Raw genomic sequence first — 20,927 nt, 5'->3', positions numbered from 1 at the left:
CTGAGCTTCTTTTGAGGCTGATTTAACCAAAACAACGAGCAGTATCTCTTCAGCCCTTCTGAGCTACTTGTTTTGACATTTGAATAAATGTTAAAGTATCCAAATCTTTACTTCCGACCCATCATCTTGTGCAGTGCTTCTAAAGAGTGGGAAAATATTTAAATGAACTCAAAAATGACTTAAGACTGAAAATCCCTGAGAAAGGATCTTCACCTCAACACTACAAAAGCCCAACAGCTTCCCAAACTGACAAAGATTTGCTGCTGTGTTCACGATTAGTAAGAGCAAGCTAAGCCAGCTTTACATGTTGCTATACGCAGCATCGGCCCTGTAACCACTGCGGGCTGCTTTCGCAAAAGAAGAAAAACAACTAATGTTGCAATTTGCCGGTCTGCTTTTCAGGTGGCATCACTCAACAAGGTAGGCTGCTAAGACTGAAGATCACAAACGGGTTCAGGCAAGTCGGGCAAAGCAAAGGACAACAGCAAACTGAAATTGGTTCTGCATTGTGAGCCTGACTTAAAGGATCATCGAAGGGGAAAAAATAAAATTAAAGCTAAGCTCGTCTTACTAGGCAAGCACAGGCCTACGCATGTGCTGCGTTTTGGCTTCACTCGGGTTTCAAACCCTGCTCTCCCATGAGAAGGTGCTCTTTTCCTTTGCAGTACTGTGATTTTCTGCTTGGACAATCTTTATTCTTTGTATTTTACTGGCTCTATAACAGACTGACGACCTGTCCGAGGTGTACCCTGCCTCTTGCACTATGATAGCTAAAATAGGCTCCAGGCCACCTGCAACCCTGAACTGGATACCGATGGATGGATGGATGGATGGATGGATGGATGGATGGATGGATGGATGGATGGATGGATGGATGGATGGATGGATGGATGGATGGATGGATGCACTACTTCAGTGAGAGTAACTGAATCTGGAAAGATCTGTGATATGCTATGAAACGTAAGAGTCTAGTTTCTTTTCAGACCAGCTGAAAAACAACACACTGAAAGGTTATAATTGTTTAAAAGACATAACGAATGAACTCAGTGATGTAAAATAATTCCACATAGCATCTTTCAGATCAGAATATTCCACTTATGCATTCTGATAAAATAGATCAGACACCTGTGAAGATTTGCCCTAAATCCAAATTCACAATGTATATGAATTTAGGTGACCAAAAAACCAAAAGCCTACAGAGGCATTATTATTATTTGCAGTCATCTTCCATGTCTACCGAGGCAGAGAGTAACATCTTTTCAAGCAAAATAGGGGACGGTGTCTGTTGCCGGCAATCTGTTTCATTTTGCGGTCCATGTGTCGTGAACAGAACGGGGCCAGAGGGACAGCATCTGCGAAGTCTCTTTCTAAAGCCTCAGTATAAAGAGGGCAGCGGGGGCCACTGAAGAGCCCTTTTGTCCCCACTGACCTCTGGGGCTATGCCCGGGTTGGCCCAATAAACCTCCTTATTAGAGCAGACTTTCAAAGACTTGGCAGACTGCCGCCATTACGAACTGTTCATCTGACTGCCGTCTGGTGACATCATCCAGTAAATACAATTACGGCTTTATTCTGCAATAAGACAATTCGCAGTCTTTTAAAAACATCTGGTTGAATCACTGTGACATCCTGTTGTTCAAAAATGCTGTTTAAAGCTACCAAACACTAATGTCTCAGTGTACTGTTAATGTGATGTTATGATGTTTTGTGTTTTTAATAAAGGCTGTCAAAAAAAATAAAAAGTTCCTGAAATTATTTAAATTTCCGTCCCCTCCTCTTCTCATTAATATGCATCCACGCAGACTGTGTGTGTGTGTTACTTCTTACACCGAGTTCCACAGACTTGGAGAATGACTCACTGAAGCAGACGATGGAGGAAAACAATTAGCGGTTTGTCATCATCAGTCTTGGCATTCACCGTCCCTTATTGCATAAACCAATGTGCTATTTGGGCTGAGTGAGGTGTTAGAATCGCCTGGCTGCCATGTTGTGACCGGGGGACGATGGCGCCATTTTTCCGGGTGTCTTACCGAGACAGTGGAGCTCGGCGGATTGGTTCCATAGCCAGACGAAGGGAGGGACGCCAGGGACCATCGTCGGCCCTCGGCTCTGAGGGAAGCAGACATGCACGTTACATAAGCCTCAGCGGCATAGGCATTAGTTAGCATTTCATAGCATTTCATATGTGAAACCTGTTACATAACAGACAACGGAGGTGTCCTGTGACTACATGAGCATGAAATTTATGTCTTTTTCCCTCCACATATATATATCTAAAAATATAAATGCCCATTTCTCCCTCCCTCACTTTCTCTCATCACTTGATTTCAATAATCAAGCAATAAGAATTTATGAAGGACGAATATTTTTTGTGTAAAACACACGACAGAAAAGTTTAGACATAAAGACAGGATGCAAGAATTGGAAAAGAAGCTACCTGTCCGCGCGAGCCAAGTGGCTGCGATCACGACAGCAACGGAAAGAAGGACAAGAAAAAAAAGAAAACAAGAAAGAGAAAAGCAGAGAAGTGAGTTTCAGTGAGTTTTAAGAGTCTTGCACAAATGAACCTGTGACCTCTGGCATTCGGCTGAGGGATTAGTACTGACAATGTTGCCTTCCTTGCCACTTTTCATTTGTCCAGATACAAAGAGTGGAGAGCAAACTAAATTAATTTGAGGATGTGTGTTACATAACAGGAAGAGCCCTTCACTTCAAAGCTGGAAAGAACGAACCTGCAGATTGGACTGTACAGCTGCAAAAAAGGGTGGCGGTGGGAGTATGTTTATGTTATTTGGCATTTGCACGCACAGAAATGATGCAAGGACTGCACTAAACTTTCACACAGATTGTATGGAGAATCAAGTGCAGCTGCATAGGCTGAGTGGCAAACTTCAAGAGCAGGGCTTTTCCTGCTTAGGCAGAAAGTTTTAGCCTGAGCCAAAGGAAAATCACCAGCATCAACACGCTTTAGTTTATCAAATCACACAAAAATACTGCAAAGGCGTCTGTCGTATAACGTAGCAGAAACTCATTGCCTTTTTCCCCCCTTAAGAAAAAAAAGCATACAACCCTGACAAATAGTGTTAAATAGATCGGGACAGATTTAGTAAATTAATAAAAAGCTTTGACTGCCACAAAAACAACAACAGCAGACGGATTATACTCATGAATCTCTTCTTCCACTAAAGGGTCTCATTAAATGGTGACAACAGGACAACCAGAGCTTCACGCAGTAACAAACAGAGTTCTCTTCATGGCTGTGAGTCTATTTTATTGCAGCACAGTGACGGTTAGGAATAGATATATGACACAGGATGAGATAATAAAAAAAGTATCGAACAACAATTTATTATCGGCATGAATTTAGAGTCAAGTCTAAGTTCAGCTTATCAAGATAAGTCGAGGGCCATTCCTGTGTATATGAAATTTTTTTTTAAAAAAAAGACATTAACTGACCTTTAATTTGACTGGCTTTTTATACAACAGGAGGAAATCTAAATATGTAATGAATAAATATTTACCTAGTGCCTGTTATTTTGTTGGCAAGCTATGATGTGTTCTCAGAGCAGTCCACAGCACCTGAACCTGCTTATAAGTTTTTAATGACTGTTCTCGGGTGTCTTTAAGGTACTGCCTCACTTGTCGGCTACGCACGCCTGGAGCGAGACAAGCATGTTGCCATGGGAACCGGGCTGAATGATGCGTGAGTAAGGGGGGGTACCCTCCATCTGACTTCACTCATCCTGCCGAGGAGTCTGCAGCGTTAAGGATGGTGGGGAGCGCTCCCGGCTGAGTCAGCCTCAGTCACCTTTCTGCTGTTTCCCTCTCGCTGCTTTTATGAAGACCGTGATCCTGTGTTAGCTTTTTTTTAGTCATTTTTTTAAGTGTGTACTTTTCTGATTTGGATTCACAGTAATAAATCACAAAGACGTAAGGCTAAACAATGGCCCAGGTGATTCAGAGATCAAAAAACGACTACCTAACTCAATTCAGTTTTATTTATATAGTACCAATTCAAATCAACAGCTGCCTCAGAGGACATATCGTCAGGGGAGACAATGTAAAGACCCTCAAATATTAGTAAGAAACCCCAACAACTACACGACGTGTAGTGGGAAAGAAAAGCTTTCTTTTAACAAGAAGAAAACTTTGACAGGTGGTTTCTTCTTCTTAAAAGGGGAAAACCAGACTAAAGTTGACTTGACTGATGTGCTAGCACCATTAACTTCGACCACTGTTGACCCTTGACATCATCCTCTACCAGCACAATCCCAACAACCTTCACCGTAAGAGTTGCCAGTTCCAGGAACTTCAAAAATACATCATAAAGCGATTTTAATTATATCTTTAAAAATACTCGTTGTTTTGCTGATTTTACTTTGTATACAAGTGTAATATGATGGATTTTATGGTTCAAACTTTTAATCGAATGACACAAGCTTTTTACTTTTAAGTTTCATTGCAGTATTTCTGCCACATTCAACATGTGGCTTTGTCTTAACAGCAGTGATGCTGATTAATGTCCATCATCCAACAGAATACAAGCATGATTAAAAACAGCAAGAAGGCAAACACTAAACTCCAGGGGAACAATTTTTAAGAAGCATTGCCGACATACCTTCGGGCAAATGGAAAGTTGAGGAAGGCACTGGTCGACACATTTCGTGGACTGTCTAAAGGACTGCTGGCGGCTGAAAGACATAAAAACATAAATAAATAAAAGTTAGCACTGTAATAACATACGAGAAAATGGAACGGAAAACAGATAACATCATGTCTATGCAGTAACCTATCATCAGTGCAAAACTAGCACGAATGGTCCAACATATCATTTTGATATTACTTTTTCAAATGTTGCTTCCAGTCTACTAAGGCTCTCGATTCATGGAGAAGCCTCATCCTGCTTGGCTTTGTTTGAGTCTGCAGATTTGGGTACACTAGAGACCATAGTGTGTTTACATGGGAGTGTTGAGTGCCCAATTAGAGTGCGACTGCACTCCATTATTAGCTCATCCTTAGCGTGATTGAGTTCAAAAGGAAGCACAGCTACATACTGCTGTTATGAGGATACGAACGTTATTTTTTCCTGCTGCTTCATTGCATTCAGGGGCTTTAGAGCATCTGCCGCTGATTTCGAAAGCAGGAGGGCAACATCAAGCATCTCAGTATCTCCTGTCCCTTAACTAGGTTACAATTTCATGAAAATTGCTATTTTATGGCCTTCAAACTGAGTTATCTTTGGTATTTTTCATAAATTCATCTAAAGAAATTAGAACATATTGTGTTTCTTACAAGGCAGCTCATAACAAAGTGTTAAAGATACAACTTAAAACTAGTTCTTCACTAAGTTCTCTGTTATTTGTAGACTCAACAGTGATTCTTCTTTTTTTCTTTTTTTAGAAGACAAGACGAGAATTCAACCCTGGCAAACAGCAGCCCCCATCTGTCTATCTGTGATGTTAGGCTGAAAATAATTAAGGTGGGAAGCAATACAGATGCCAGCTGGGTGAACAAATGCTGTTCTGCAGCACTTGATGTAGAAAATTAACGGTTGCAGTCAGTATTTTTCAGACTTGTAGACTAGTCGACTAGTCTGAAATACAAACAAGTGGTCGGCAGTCTTTCACGACAGAACTTAGAAAACACGCCGATATGGAACATATCGAAGAAAAATACGAGGTCATTTTAAATTTGAGCAGCAACACATCACCAAAAGTTGGGAGGGGGCCATATTTACCACTTTTGGTTGCTTTTCATTTGTGTAGGAAAGCTTAGGGACCTTTAGGGAGTTGTGTTTGTTATTTTTGGCACTGCTCACTGCTGAAGCAAATAAATGGTTGCTTAGTACTTTAAAAGATACTACTGTTTATGTTCTTTCTTGGGTGGTGCGTGAGTGGGGCCAATTTCTTGTTGCGTTCAATACACGCCTAGACTAAGAACGTAACAGTAGCATCTGCTCTTCTTTTAACAACAGTGTGAAACCGTCTGGGAACTGAGAACACCAGCTGTTGGACTTTTGGGAGAGCAATGTTGTCCAGTTCTTGTCTGATACAGGATTATGTTTGCTCAACAGTCTTGACTCTTGTTCAGTGCATTTTTCATCTCATGATGCACAAAATATTTTCCAGTGATGAAAGGTCTGGACTGCAGGCCGGTCAGTTCAGCACCCAGCTCTTGTACTATGAAAAGCAAGTGGTTGTAGGAGAAAGATGTACTCTGGATGAAAGCAAATGTTGATTTAAAACTTGTTAATACTTTTTAAGACTGATGGTGCCTTTCCATGGATTTCTAAAATAATTTCAAATTATGATTTATCACAAAACAGCTTTCCACTTTGGCCCAAACCACTTTAAATGAGCTTTGTCCCAAAGAAGACAGTGTTGTTTCTCAATCGTGTTCACATATGGCTTTGCCCATGTAGTGATTTCCATGACAGAATCATGCCTGTTTTTAAAGCAGTGCTGGCTCAGGGCCAGAAGCTCGCAGGAATCTAATATTGATTTTTTTTACCTTTGCCTTACACACAGAAATTTCTCCAGATTCTTTGACTCTTTTGACAATATTATGTACTGTAGATGATGATATTTGAAAGTCTATGTAATTTTAGGTTGAGGAACATTATTAAGAAATTCTTTCACAATTTCTAGATGCGTTTTTTGCCAAATGATGAACCTCTGCCCATCTTTGTTTCAGGGAAACTTTAAGATGCTCTTTTTATACCCAATCGTGTTACTTGCCAATTACCCTAATTAGTTACAAAATGTTCCTCCAGCTGCTTCATATTAGTACCACTCACTTTTCCAGCCTTATGTTGCTGCTGTCCCAGCTCTTTTAAAATAAGTCACTGCCATCAAATTCAAAGTAAGCTCTCATTTTTTGCCATGAAACAGTAAAATGTCTCACTCTAAAAATCTGATATTTTCTATGTTCTACTGTGTTTTTGAGAAATGCAGATCATTGCATTATGAATTTATATACATTTTACGCAGCACTTTTTTGGGATTGGGGTCGTACAACTCTGAACATCCTTCTTCTCAACGCTGGTAAGGTGAGATGGAAACAAGCAAAGCAAACGCTTCTATAGCAACAGTTCATTCTTTCATCAGTTTGACTGGCCGGTGCAGTGCCGAGATTTTGGAAAACACTGAAACAGGTCTTACCAGTTTGGAGTGAAAGTGGAGAGAGCGGCCGGGAAAGCGTAGGCGACGGCGTCCCGACACCGAGGCTCTTCCTGTTGCTGCTGCGACAGCTGGAGCACAAACAGCAAAAAGAGAAACCTCAACAGCCTGTCACAGTCAAAACATATCACTTATCTGCATCTGCCATCACAATTTATATACAAGTGTTTCTGTAGTAGTTTGAATACTAAGTGACTGCTGTATTCTGCAGATGAAAATAACCTAACATTGGCCTCAGTAGGGTAATCTGTGCCCTGCAGGTGTAGTAGCATGCTGACAAATTAGTTGCAGTGTTACGTTCATGATCAGTGAATAACAAAGCTTTATTTCTTCTCATTATGTCCTCAACAAGGTCCCTTTAAAACCTGCAACATTCTCACTTTTAAAATAATGACAGCAGCTCCACACCTTAACACAGAGCACTGTATGAAACACACTGATAATACCAGCAGCTCTTTTAACTGACGGGAAGAACGATATGGCAATGCCAGAAAATAATAACCTGTTGGTTTCCTTCAAAGTGAGCGTAATCGCTGCTGCCCTGACTTCTTCCACCTATAATTACAGGTCTGAGTCATCTGAGTCTTCCAGTGTTTCGGATTGGCTTTAAGTATGTGTGTTGAGCAGCAGCTTGTCGACACAAAAGGCTCATGACAGTGTAACTCTGAGGAGATTAAGCAGACACTTGACCTCTATCGTAGCAGACCGTTATCCTCCAAGCTGTGACGGTTGAAAAAACACAGAGTAACACCAAAACATGTCTGTTTTGTGTGCACACTGGAAGGAGAAATGGGGGTAAATGGTGCTGTGGAGATAGGACATGGATGTAGAGTGTGCAATCCTCATATAACTACGTATTATTAAACAAAACAAACATAGCGATATTCCTGAAAAACACGTCAAAATTTGTTGTCGGTGTTTACCATCTTTAGGATGTCCTTACATTATTAATTTCATTTCAGTATTTTTTTTACTGTTTCTTGCAATCGCCTGTTTGTTTTAAAGGCAGGAATTTCCATCGTTAATTAGCAAAAAAAGACCTTTTTCAGACATTGCTGCAAATCTACTGCAGGGTGCCAGCCTATCACAGGGCTAACTCACTGCGACATTCACGCTCACCATCACACCCACGCCTAATTTAGGATCATCAGCTGAGCTAACATGCGTGGCTTGTGACTGTGGTGGGAAGCTAGAGTAAAACCATGTCGACATGGGACCAACATGCTAAGACCTGCACTTTAGGTCATCTGAAGACCATTAATTTTCTGGACCCATATATCTTCAGCCTGAGGCTTAATTTTTTACTGGTTTAAACACAACCAATAAACAACACTGTGTTTGGCGATTCTTGACCAAATGGGTCTGAAAATGATCTACTGTACTGTCTTTTGTGCAAGATTAGAAAGGTGTTTAGCATTCTGTTTAGTCATATGTTGCATCTGTTCGTTTTATTAGTATTTCTCAAGATTATATGAGAGAAAGAAACTAAAGAAAGTAGATCCCTTTTTAAACAATAAGTTTCCAATATTTAAATGCTAATACTAGTAGCAATGCTGTCAGACAAGTAAATAATAAACAGAATACCAATGTATCACCACAATTCACAGGTTACTGCACAGAAAATAACAAACGTGACCTTGATCTATACCACAGTTTGATAGAAGACCCGTTTGATGATCAATTGTGACCAATGCTGTAGGAGAACTAGCAAGTCTTGAAAATTGTAGACGGACGATTGACGCCTTGCAATGAAATTAGCTCCACAGTTCTTCAGCTGAATGACCTATTATCATTTTTTTCTTTCAGCTGCTCCCTTCAGAGGTCACCACAGCGGATCATCTGCCTCCCTCTCACCCTCTTCTGTCGCATCAACCCTCTGCATGTCCTCCATCCCTACATCCATGAGCCTCCTCTGAGGTCTTCCTTTTTTCCTTCTTCCTGGCAGCTCCATCTCCAACATCCTTAGTCAAATAATTCCACTAGCCCTCCTCTGCAGATGTCCAAAACCGTCTCAACCTTGCCTCTCTGTCTGTCAACCTGAACTGTCCCTCTGATACCGATCTTCTCCATCTTTAGCTCTGCTTGTCTTCCTGTCAGTGCCACCATCTTCAAACAGTCCTCAAATTCAAATTCATACTCCAATGGATGCATTACAGAGCATCTTTGTGACCTCTACACTTCTCCATCAGCACCCTCAGAGCAAACGTGCTCTTTTTCAGCATGAAGCCATAGTGCTGCTTCTCTTCTTATCTAGCTTTAATGACTCTTTCACCATATCTTGATAGTATGGCTGATAGTGTTACTACAGTCCTGCACATCATTCTAGAAAATTGGTATCAGTACACTTCTTCTCAGTTACCCAGGCATCCTCTTGCTCTCCAAGATTGTAATTACCAGCCTGGTTAAAAATGCCACTGCCCTCTCTCCTGGACATCTGCATACCTCTACAGGTATGCCAGCTGGACATGCTTACATAACCACCTTTTCACTCTTAATCTTCCTTCACTGCTGCCCTCACTTCTCCTCACTAATCTTCTTCACTTCCTTATTCACTTGCTTTCCTCGATCTGTCCTCAATCTCTCAGTTCCTTCATTCATTAGGCCCTCTAAGTACTCCTAACTTCTCTGCACACTCCATTCACTCATTATTACATTTCCATTCCGGTCCTTTAATCACCCTAACCTGCTGCACATCCTTTCAAGCTCAATAGCTCGTGTTAACCTAATACTATTGATGAGCTAATTCTTTCTTTACTTTATTTTTTTTTTCCTCTTTCCTTTTTTAACACTTACCAAAAATACAGCATTCATAGCCCAATACAGATGAGCGTTAAGAACCACAGCTTGCGTTTTTTATGTGTTTTGTTTTTTTTTCTCTGCCCACTGGAATTTAACTCAACCAGTGAGATAATTTCCGCCTTCACAGCACCTCTGCCTTGAGACGCGTTTACGTAACTACAACTGTAATCTGCAGGCAAATGCATGACACACCAGCATGACAGATCAAGAGAGAAAACTCATGAGAGCCACAATCCAAAAAGGATGCCCTTCTGTCACCGGACTCAAGCCTGAAGGGGGGGGTGTGCACGCTGACCGCAGCCGCGGGCCCAGCTTGGTCAACAGATGTCCACCACTGTGTGTGTGTTTGAGAAGGAAAAAGGAGGGAATGCTAAATAATCCCCTAAAAGGAGGAAATTCGACATTTCAAAGTTGCTGGTCCAAGCACTCCGTTCCAAATTTATGATGCAGATAAAATGAAGCAAATACCTTCTGATGTTTTAGAGCCCACAAGATGAATTGAGGAAAAGTCACCTGATTAAATAACTTCTGGCTGCACTGATAAAAAAATCTCAATATCTAAGATGTCCAGCTCCACATTTAAAGTATTTGATAGCCAGAGGGGCTTTTTCAGACTGTGCCCGGCACGTTCTGGAGAGCATATCAATCACTAGTGATCCTGTGTGACATCCTGCACAAGGAAGTTAACAGGTGCAGACCTTATCTCCAGTCAGCCAACAATAAACACAATACATTACACCTAAATAAGACTTCCAGGCAGTCATTATAACCCTAATCCCAAATCCAACGTGCAGCACACCAAACTAAACAGGGATCCGCACATATAATTTTATTATTTAGTCTATCCACACAGCTTTATGTGCCAGCTGCAAAGTGCATCCACTGACAAACACATGCAGACCTGCTGTCATGCTACATCCAATTTCAACAAAGGAAACTGCACACCGCGCCTATTATTTTAAGCTCCTGCCTCTGAGAATATTGGCTTTATAGCAAATATTATCTGCAAACAGCTTCAGATACGATGTTTTCTTCATAACCACAAAAACAAAAGAGTAACAGAGAGCAAACACTGGATTAACGTTCAAGCGATCGGGTTGCTGCTCTGAAGCAGCAGCTAGCTCGTGTTGTTAAACGTAAACGGAGACGTTTGAGTGAGTTAGGATAGACTAATGTAATCCTATGTGGTAGCTTTTAAAGACTAAATAGCTATGTGGGCTAGTTTCAACCTCCGGTATGTCAACTTCTGATAAGTACCTCTTCGAGCGCTTCAGTAGCGACACCGAAACAAAAGGGGACTTGCTCTGGCTCGGCACCGCAGACCAGTGAATCGGATCCGACATGCTGGAGGATTTTCTTGCATAACCCCTCGTTTAAAGTTTATGCTGGTTTCAAAAAACACAAGCTCGACTTGATGTGAAATCCGCTCCCCCTCCAGCTGCTGCTGCTAATACTGCTTCTCTCCCCACCATCGTCTCTGCTTCTTCTTCGTCTTCTTCTTTTCGGCGGTTCCGTTTGTATTCAAGCCGGAGTCAAACCGCCTCGTGCCGTCCCAACATCTCCGGAGCAGCCGTTACATCCTCCGGTCTGACGGAAAGCGCTACACCCGGGACATCACGTCCTTCGCGGCTTGTCGGTTAAGCGATACCGCTGAAAACAGCCTCTCAGCCCGCGGTACTTTGTCCACACCGTGTCCGCTCGCTGCGTGTCTCTGCGCGTGAGGAAGCTGGAGACAAGTGCTGCGTTCAAGCGCCGCTCGTTACGTTCGCTACGCACTGCCGCAAAAGTCTGCTCAAGTTTTAGGGCTTTTTAACTGACTTGTGTTTTTGTCGCTTCTCTTATGTTAGCTAATTCTTACAAAACAGTTTCAAATGGACAGTGGCAATCCCCTAAAAGCCTGACAAACAGTTCTGAGTCCAGTTATATTCCCATATGCAATGGTTTAAAAATGTATGTATATTGTATTCATATTAATTTTTGTGTGCAGCACTCGATTTAACAGCTCTTTTCCATATCTCCACTCTGTTCTCATCCATAAAGTGCTTTAAAACCTGAACATTATGGCTAACAGCTGGATCTTCTAGTTTCAGTGCAGCTAGCCAAACAAGGAAGAGCCAATTGCTGCTAAAGATACAGTTAAAGTGGACAGTAAAGCCTTGATTACTTAACATGAAACTCATTGTTGGAGCCAAAGACCACACAACACACTGATTTTTAGTTTTAGTGTCTTTATTTCCCCCTGAGTTATTGGTTCTGTTAATAATTAGCTAACATAAATAAATGTAAATCTATCGGCACAAGGTGGCGTTAATCATGTTCTAAAAGGTTCAACTTTAAGCACTTAAATCCAGCTACACAAATAGTTGTTTTGGTATTTGCACAACTGATTGCTATTTCTGCCCAATAAATGTGACTGGGTATCAAAAACTGTGAGTGCACGTGGTGTAGTGTTTGATTTTAGTTTAATAGATAATCCTCAATGAGCCCCACATTCAAATATGCAACCATACTGTACCTCCTGATGAATAATACTTCATTTATGTGCGCTGTGGGTGTATATATTTGTGTGTACTGTAGTTAGGCCATTGTGGGGCAGGTATATTGTCATCAGTGTCAACAGAGCTGTCTTTCAGTTTCAGTGCTTTCACGTGTATTGGACAATAGACAACTAGAATAGAAGCAGCTTTGCCTAAACTTGGGATCTGTTAATGTCCTAATTATTCTGATTCCGTACCAATAATAACACTTCACTTTAGCCAGGAGATGCACAAAAAGATAACATAAAAGATAACATTGATGGCAATATTTTAGTGTGCACTGGATCTGACTAAGTAATTTCCCAGAGTGGAAACAAAGGTATTAATTTCAGTTATAATCAGAAACCCAGCCCCGATTTGTTGGTCCCAGTGCTGACTACAAATGAGACTTGCTGGCCTGTAAGGGGGTTTCTGTCTATCTGTCTTTGCTAAAAATGCAAATGTAATATTATTTGTAAGACTGAAAGTGTGAGTCATGTAAAGATACCAAATAAATACAACATTCCTGTAGCAGATTAATAAAATAAAGCTTTCAGTCATGCTGTTTTCTGTATGATTAATGACCCTGGGATTTTGAAACGGAGGTGGGGGAGAAGTGTTGGTTTGCCATAACTGCAGCTAAAGACTCTAACAGACGGTGCTGCAGCTCAGATTACAAAAGCAGAGCAAAGAAAAAAAACTGACACCACTGAAGACTGGGAGTACAAATCCAAACCACGCTGACTCCTACCACGCAAACGTGCTAGAAACCTGCTAAAAGCTGTTTTTCTCTACTTTCTATCTTGACTATTTATAACCTACATTAGCCTGAGACAGCCACTCTTTTCATATAGGCTTCAGATAGGTCAAAACGTAGCTTGAATTCTTTTAGTATGTATGATTATACCTCTCTGTGTGGAAGGGTTATAATCATATAACTGCGAAATTAACATAATATTGAAAAAATAGTCGCGTAAACCTGTGTGTAAACGAGACAGGACAATATGCAGATATCAACAATCCCCCTTTTAAAATCATTTAATCATAATAATTAGCAATGAACTGGAAAATGAATCTAATTTTTTTTGTTCTCCTGTTTAAAAGAGTTTATTTTTTCTGTATTTCTTTAATAACCTGGTGTACTGCCATGTAAACAATAACAACAGTGCAAGATCATTGTTACGTTTTTAAGTTTCCATAGAAAATCTTGTCCAAATAGACCAAGAATAATTAAAACGTGTAATATATAGAGAGAGCAGCCTTTATATGTTTTATGATTAGTTGTGCTGCAAACCTGCAAACTATCCTTTTATGATGTAATATGAGTAAACTTACAGATGCTGCTTGCATTCATACCTTAGGGATAATTTCCTACAAAACGTGAAAGCAGCATAAGATGTTGCTGGGGTATACCATTAGGAGCCTGGTAGAGGGAAGTTCCAGATAAACTTATTGAATAGTGGTACATTCCACTGCACAAACTACATCCAGTACTTGTGCACTTACTCTTGGCACACGCACGCACACACACACACACACACACACACATAGACACATAGACACACACAGATAGATAGATAGATAGATAGATAGATAGATAGATAGATAGATAGATAGATCTGCAACTTTTTGTTTCTCTAGTTATACTGCTGCACATCTATTTAAAGTCATCATTAGAAGTTTGCATGTACAACAGTTATTTCCCCAGTGTTTTTGTAGTTAGTTATTTTTTACCTGACCTTAAAACTTCATTATGTATAAGATTAGAAGTGTCAAGTTAGAGTCTCAGACCAACCAGGCCTAAAAATAAAACCTTCTTACACCTCTGCACATAATAATAACATTACTCTTTAAAACGTAATCTCGTCATCTCTATGACCCAAAAACTAACTGAAATCTTTCTTTTATTTTAAGCTAACTGTAACCAAGCACCTTACCTTGACAAAAAGAGGCATGTCTGTGTCTGAAGCTATCTGATAACAAAGATAGAATATTGCATATTTTCAGGCTTGGTCATTTCTGCACTTTCCATCACAGCAGCTTTAAGTGGAATTTTATAGATATTTTCAGTGAAATGACTTTGTTACCACTGACATACCATTCATGACTGTTAGTGTCTCTATGCACATTATTTCCCACACAGTCAGGCCATTTTTCATTAAAGGCTTTAACATAAAGTCATGTGAAAAACAGAGTTTTTACAGGATTCTGAGCAGTCGTGTCTAAGCATACCTTCATGTGCTGTGATAGGAATTAAAAGGGTAAGGACAACCGATCATCAGCAAATGTAAACATCACCTCTATAAAAGCAGACATTTGTCAGTTTGCCGGTCTGGAGCATTTAGGTGTGTATGGACAAAGTGCCACATTCTTCCAGGAGTGGGCGTCCAGGCAAATTCACCTCAGGGTAAGACAGTGAAATGCTCGGAAGAAGCTGCTTTCACTTGCTCCCTTACTCACAAGGGGTCACCACAGCAAATAGAATGTCTATAGGGTCATTTTCGAAAAACTCACAGCCGATCAGGTTACAGTAAGTATTTACAAGTGAAAACATTCAAGATATCTGCAAGTCTACCCAGCAAATTCACCCCAAGGTCAGACTATGCAATGCAAACTGCAAAAAACTCAAAAGCTACAACTCAAACTCTACAGGCCTTAGTTAGTGTGTTAGACGTTAAAGTCAATAACAGTGCAATTAGCAAAACACAAAACAAGTATAACGTGTTTGTGATGGTTGCCAGGAGAAAGCCTTTTCTCTATCAAAAGAACATGGCAGTACAGCTTAGGGTTTACAAAGGCATCATGTTTGGCAAAAATCAAACACAGCACATCAGCACAAACACCTCACATCAATTATCAAGCATGGTGGAGGAGGAGTGATGATGTGGGCTTGTTTTGAAGCCACAGGGCCTGGGCACATTGCAGTCATCGTATACCAAAGTATTCTAGAATCAAATGTGAGGCCATGTGGATGAGAGCTATGGCCAGAAATGGATAATTCAATGGGGCGAGCCAAGCACAGCAACAAATCTATAACAGAATGGCTGAAAAAGAAAAGAATCGAGGCGTTAACAATTTGGTTATATGCTGGCTATTTATGCACAGACCTTAAGAGAGCTACGCTAAAACGCCTGCAAACTTCAGTGAGCTGAAGCCACGCTGTAAAGAAAGGTAGACCAAAATTCCTCCACGATGATGTGAGAGACTGATGAAATCATGATTGCTTCAAGTTATTGCTGCTAAAGCTAATGAATAATTTTCACATGAAAAACTCTCTCTTTCACGTGACTCTACCAGATAGCTGGAATTTTTCGGTCCTGTTTCCAAACCTTTGGCACTTTATGTTATTTAATCTAATTTGAACTGGTTTCCAGTCAAATTTTAAATAAACTTCCATCTACCCTGACACAAAGAAACTCTGAAGTGATTTACTTTTTTTGAGTCATCAAACAGGTTTTATTGGATATACAGCTCATACCAGGTGGCTACTTAGGGTGTGGCAGCTTAACATAATTTGTTCTTGTCTGTAGTTTAGGTTTAGGATTTGGCTATGCTGCCAAAAGATTAGAATGGGTAATACTGAAAATGAATCCTACGCCAGGCAAAAGGCATGTTGTCTTCTCACATTTTTTTCCTTCAAGCCAAACTGCAGCACAATCACAGTTTCTGATCCAAGGGTTGATGTTGGGAAATAAGAAATTTGCATACAAATACTGAATCTGATGCAAGAGAATGAGCATGTGCCTGGGTGGTGAAACAAATGCAAAACGGTGTTAAAAACACGAAGCCAGCAAATATGGAGCCGGTCATGCTGTGGAATCAGACTATGTCCATGTGCAAATGAATGCATGTTTTTTTGCATCCCTAGAAAAACTGTGCTCATTTTTCAGGAGAGCAAATGAGATTCATTACTGCTCAGTGTGTGGTGTGACAGCCTAGCGGTGCTCACACATCCAGAAACATGCTGGATGCAGCCGCCTCTGTTTGCAGTGTTGCCTTCCTCCACAGCACCCAGCACCGTTGCCAAGCAACCCACTAAGACTTAGAGACAACTAATAAACGACACGTCTTCACTGGTGAAACAGAAGCACCTTCACATGCCAAAAAACAACAACAAGACAACAAAGAGCACACGACTCAACTGATATTTCTGACTTTTTCTGATCTCATTTTTTTTCTCAAATAGGAAAAGCAACAGAAAAAAACACACCCAGATTGTGTTATTGTCATGTATATAAATGAGCAAATTATGGTTTTTTTATGTCATATCGATCCAGTCAGGAATGATTTGGTGCATTTTTATGCACTATTCTGAAATAATAGTGCATAAAAGGATCAAAAGCAACCAAATAATAAGAGCTGTATTATTCTGAAATAAAAATTTAATTACACTTGCTGGCCCATGTTAACAGTAACATTAACATTACCTGTTCAGCAAATTGTCAGGGGTTTTTTTTTTCTTTGTTTTTTAATTTAATTTAAAAATGGATAGGTTTAGTCCTTAGGAAGAGTTTACGTGTGACCTGGCTCTCTTACCTCCAGGGATGAAGGGTTTGTAGGGGGCTGCAGGGGCTGCATGGGCTGCATGGGCTCAGGAGGGTGGGGCTCTGGCATGTGGGTGACAAACTGTAAGAGCAAGACATGGTCACGTGCATTAGTGAGCTGGCTCAGCAACTTGGCCCGTCAGGTGTCTGTCATCATCAGTCAGTGCTGGAGCTTTGGCGCAAGGTTAGAGGCCGATGCCCGCCTCTCTCCAGCTGACATCACCACTGGGGCTGCCAAAGCCGATGCCCATCTGATAGCGCTGTTTATTTACAGGCTCGCTGGGTGCATCCCTGGATGCATCTGATTAGCCGGCTACTGATCTCGTGTGAGCTCTTACACAACAGGAAGTCAGCAGCTGCTTGTCAACACACCAGACAGGAAATTTCAGCATCCAACACACATTTATTGAACATGTAGCGCAATCTTTAACAGTGTTAGGAGATGCCTAAGATCAGATAAATCGAGGTTTGACTTCCTGAAATCAAAAACAACAATGCACTTGTAGTTCTTGCACACCCAAACCTGCACAGCACTGTCTCTAATGAATCAGCTATTACTTCACATCTTAATGCACGGTCGAGATAAGCAGGCCGTGCTTGCTCCAAAATCTGCATCTGTCTAACACTGACATAATGCGTGAAGTAATTCTCTCTCAGATTTAAGCTCTGCCTTCGGGGTTCCACAAAGCTGCTATTGTCTCAGTTCTGCAGAAGCTTCTCAGTGCTAAACACGGCCCTGGCTACCACAGCACTAATGAACATGTTGTCATAGTAATGCAGGGCGGACGGTAGGAAAAACAACTCCTCGCACAAAGACTGATCATTCTGTAGTGCCTCCTCATAATTAAGCAACATATGCGAGTCGTTCCACTGCATTTCATTTTGGCACGTCTTCTCCTTAAGACCCTTTAAAGAAAAGCCCCGAGTGGTGCTTGAGTGAATAATCTGTCAATTCCATACTGCATTTCAATTTTATCTCCAATCTTGTCCAGAGTGGAAAACAGAGCGGAAAATCTCAGACTGACTCATTTCAGATTTTCCTAAATGTTCAGGGAGGCTCTGATATTCAGACCGGCGGTAGCTACAAATCATCAGATAACATCCATTGGCTGTCCTTAAAAACTACAATCCAATTACAACTGTGCTCAGACCTAATGGCTTCTTATTATTCCACGTTATTCATATTTTACCTCATAAGATCCAAAGTGTCACTACGACTACAAATCTGGCTAAATACTCGAAGAGCACAATTCACCATAACAAAATCTATCTGAATGCCAGGAAAGTGTTACTTTTCACATTTGCACTTCCAGTAGTGGTTTGATTCAGCGGGTGCCATCATTAAGACCCTGAGACCCTCCCTGCTTGCGAAGTGTGAAACCTCCTCTGTATCTCAGAAGCTAAGGAGTGCCTAAAAATGAAATGAAACCAACGCATGCTCAGCCGAGATGGTCCACAGAGGAGGCAGATGGATGCATGGATCAGAGGATGATGAGGATGCGAGAAGGGAGCTCCTACGCCTTATGGATCAGCATCCCAGTGGGCAGCAGCAGCAGGAACCCCCACCCCTCCCGCTCCCTAACCCCCTCCCTTTTCTCAATGCAAAAAAAAGGCTATATTCACTCAGAAGGAAGGGTGGGTGGACATAAGACTGCAGTCATGGGCTTTGATAGAGACAAAAATTACAGGTTAGCAATTGTAAGAAAAGCCAGCGTCTGTCCTGCTAAATAAAACACTGTCAGTGTGTGTTGTTCCTGTGGAAAGGCCACGATGTGATTCATGCAGGACTTGTGGACTGAGCTTTAAAAAAAGAGACAATAGAGAAGGAAAAAAACAGAAAGTCATATGAAATTAAACATTTGGTGAGATTAAAGGATTGGGAACCTGGATGAAGTCATTTCACGGACAAAATATGTCAGCGCCATCACAAGTTTAGTATTGTTTTCACTAGTTTGGCTTTACACATTTAACCAGTCGTAAATTGAGCAAACACGGATCCAGTTCAAGGTTGGACAGCTTGATTTCTCCACTTCAGCTCAGTTTAAAGATTAACGCGCAGGGTGGGGGATCTGCCAATTTTAAGCCTGGGTCTTCCTGAGAGCACTGATGATGTTTCTAAAGACATAAAGGCTGCTGGTGAGACACCTGTTGACTCCTGAAGTCTCCAAAGCGCATCGTCTTCAAAATATGAGAATAAACCGAAGCCGTTACCAAGACAATGAGAATGCTATCACCCAGAGAGAGATTATTTTTACATCTTTCGTGCTCAGGTGGCTGTTTAACTTCACTGCGCAGCAGATAGCTGAAGGTTTGAATTAAAGCCACGGCGCATCTAAAACTCTGTTGACACCACGAGCGCGTTGTACACGAGCGCGTGAACGCTCCTATTTCTCACCTACTGCAACTTTAAATTCAGCAGCCACACAGGACAGCTAGTGGTTTCACATCTGCAGCACAGCACGAAAACATTTTGTTTGTTTGTTTGAAAAAAGCAGAACTTACTCCAGAGTCAGAGAGGGGATCTTCAGTTTATCTCGTCTCGACTTCATTCTTCCTGAGCACCGAGCTGGGGCTTCACTTACCACAGCGCAGCAGCGCTCGGTCTCGCAGCCGGCTTCCAGCCACTCATCGCCGCCGTGGGGGACTAAAAATAACCCCTTTAACCAAGTATCGTTTCCCGGCGGCTTCAGCGGATTCCGGGTTGATTCTCCTTAGCAACAGATACAATAAAAGAACTTTAAAAAAAGACAGTTACTGTCAGTTTTGCGCTTTTTGTTTGTTTGTTCCCCCCGTGCGTCTTTCAAGAGCACCGGAGAGCGAGCGACTGCCACAAAACCGAGGGAACGATGGGTCACCGCTTACCTCCATGTGACTGGTGGGAAGGGAGGGAAGGGAGGAAAGCGAGGGGGAAGGGGGGTGGCCAAATCAATTTGGGCGGTGGGTGACAGCCATGTCAGAGTCGAGGTTGGGTGAGGACGAGAAATTCATGTCGAGAAGGAGGTTTTATTCACAAACCGATGAGTCTGAATGCGCCCCGAGGTTTGGTCATTTCGTGTATCTTTGTATTTATTTAGGTGCGTTACGCGTTTTTTCACATTTCTATGCATCATATGGCATTAAAAAAAACAACCTAATACAAGCGTTTCTTTTTTTTTTTACTGTCAACTCTGGAACCACGAACACTGGCAGGCTGCTGGTCGTGATGGAACTGGGGAATACCTCTGCCGGAGACCGTAACAGCTGCCGCACACCAAGATGCGCGCTTCTATTCGTGGAAGCGCCGTGCACGCGCATGCGGGGACTGTCTTGCTGTTACGAGCCTTTATGTTGTGCGGATGTGTGGCAGCTGTGGCCACACCGGTCACTGAGGTGGACACGCAAAGCCCACACCTAGTTGCTACTATGCACAGATCTGATGCCCCTGCTGCCGGTTATAACAGTTTTTGAGTGCACGTAGACTTAAAAAAAATATCACACTTAATAATAAGCCAGTTATGGATGGTGGCCCCTAGAGACAAAGCACGTGCAAAATCCAAAACACGTGCAAACGCCAAAACACATGCAAACTACAAAACACATGCAAACTACAAATCACAACGGAAGTGCTCCAGGACGCTAGGGGCAGTGTTGAGCTGTGTTTGTTACCTAGTAACTACACAAGCCAGGAAGTACCAATGACCGGATTTGGGGTCTGCAGCCATAAAGGCCGTGTCACTGTCACTACCCGATCCGTACCGGAAACCCGATCGGTACGCGGTGCGCGGCATGCGCGAAAGGTTTCTACTTCCGGTCGTAGCGTTTTACGATAGTTATGGGTCAGAGTAAGAGTTAAGATGTTAAGAATAACAAGTATATCTTAAAATGTTTGCAATAATGAAGCATTTCAGTAC

At 41.6% G+C, this 20,927-nt stretch overlaps 1 protein-coding gene across 6 annotated transcripts in view; it reads right to left on the bottom strand.

Annotated features, from left to right (window-relative positions):
* Positions 1-19,895, bottom strand: part of mast3b (microtubule associated serine/threonine kinase 3b) — a 35,897-nt gene extending 16,002 nt beyond the window's left edge. For 2 of the 6 annotated variants that reach the window (XM_014337644.2, XM_014337645.2), the window contains exons 1-6: positions 19,540-19,895; positions 17,030-17,119; positions 7,161-7,249; positions 4,619-4,691; positions 2,438-2,458; positions 2,031-2,109 (exon numbers count right to left, since the gene is read on the bottom strand). In XM_014337644.2, the coding sequence (XP_014193130.1) occupies positions 2,031-2,109; positions 2,438-2,458; positions 4,619-4,691; positions 7,161-7,249; positions 17,030-17,119; positions 19,540-19,586 (399 nt within the window). In that variant the 5' untranslated portion in view covers positions 19,587-19,895. Of the gene's footprint in view, positions 1-2,030; positions 2,110-2,437; positions 2,459-4,618; positions 4,692-7,160; positions 7,250-11,234; positions 14,001-17,029; positions 17,120-19,539 lie in introns of those variants that run through there. The other 4 variants (XM_014337646.2, XM_042225905.1, XM_014337647.2 and 1 more) reach the window with 4 other exon arrangements.
* Positions 19,896-20,927: the final 1,032 nt, after the last annotated feature.

This window comes from Haplochromis burtoni, unplaced genomic scaffold (assembly GCF_018398535.1).
Source record: "Haplochromis burtoni strain Fernald_Lab_line unplaced genomic scaffold, NCSU_Asbu1 Contig_189, whole genome shotgun sequence".
NCBI lineage: Eukaryota > Metazoa > Chordata > Actinopteri > Cichliformes > Cichlidae > Haplochromis > Haplochromis burtoni.
The sequence above is the reverse complement of the archived record's forward strand: the minus strand, read 5'-3'. Positions and strand labels throughout refer to the sequence as shown.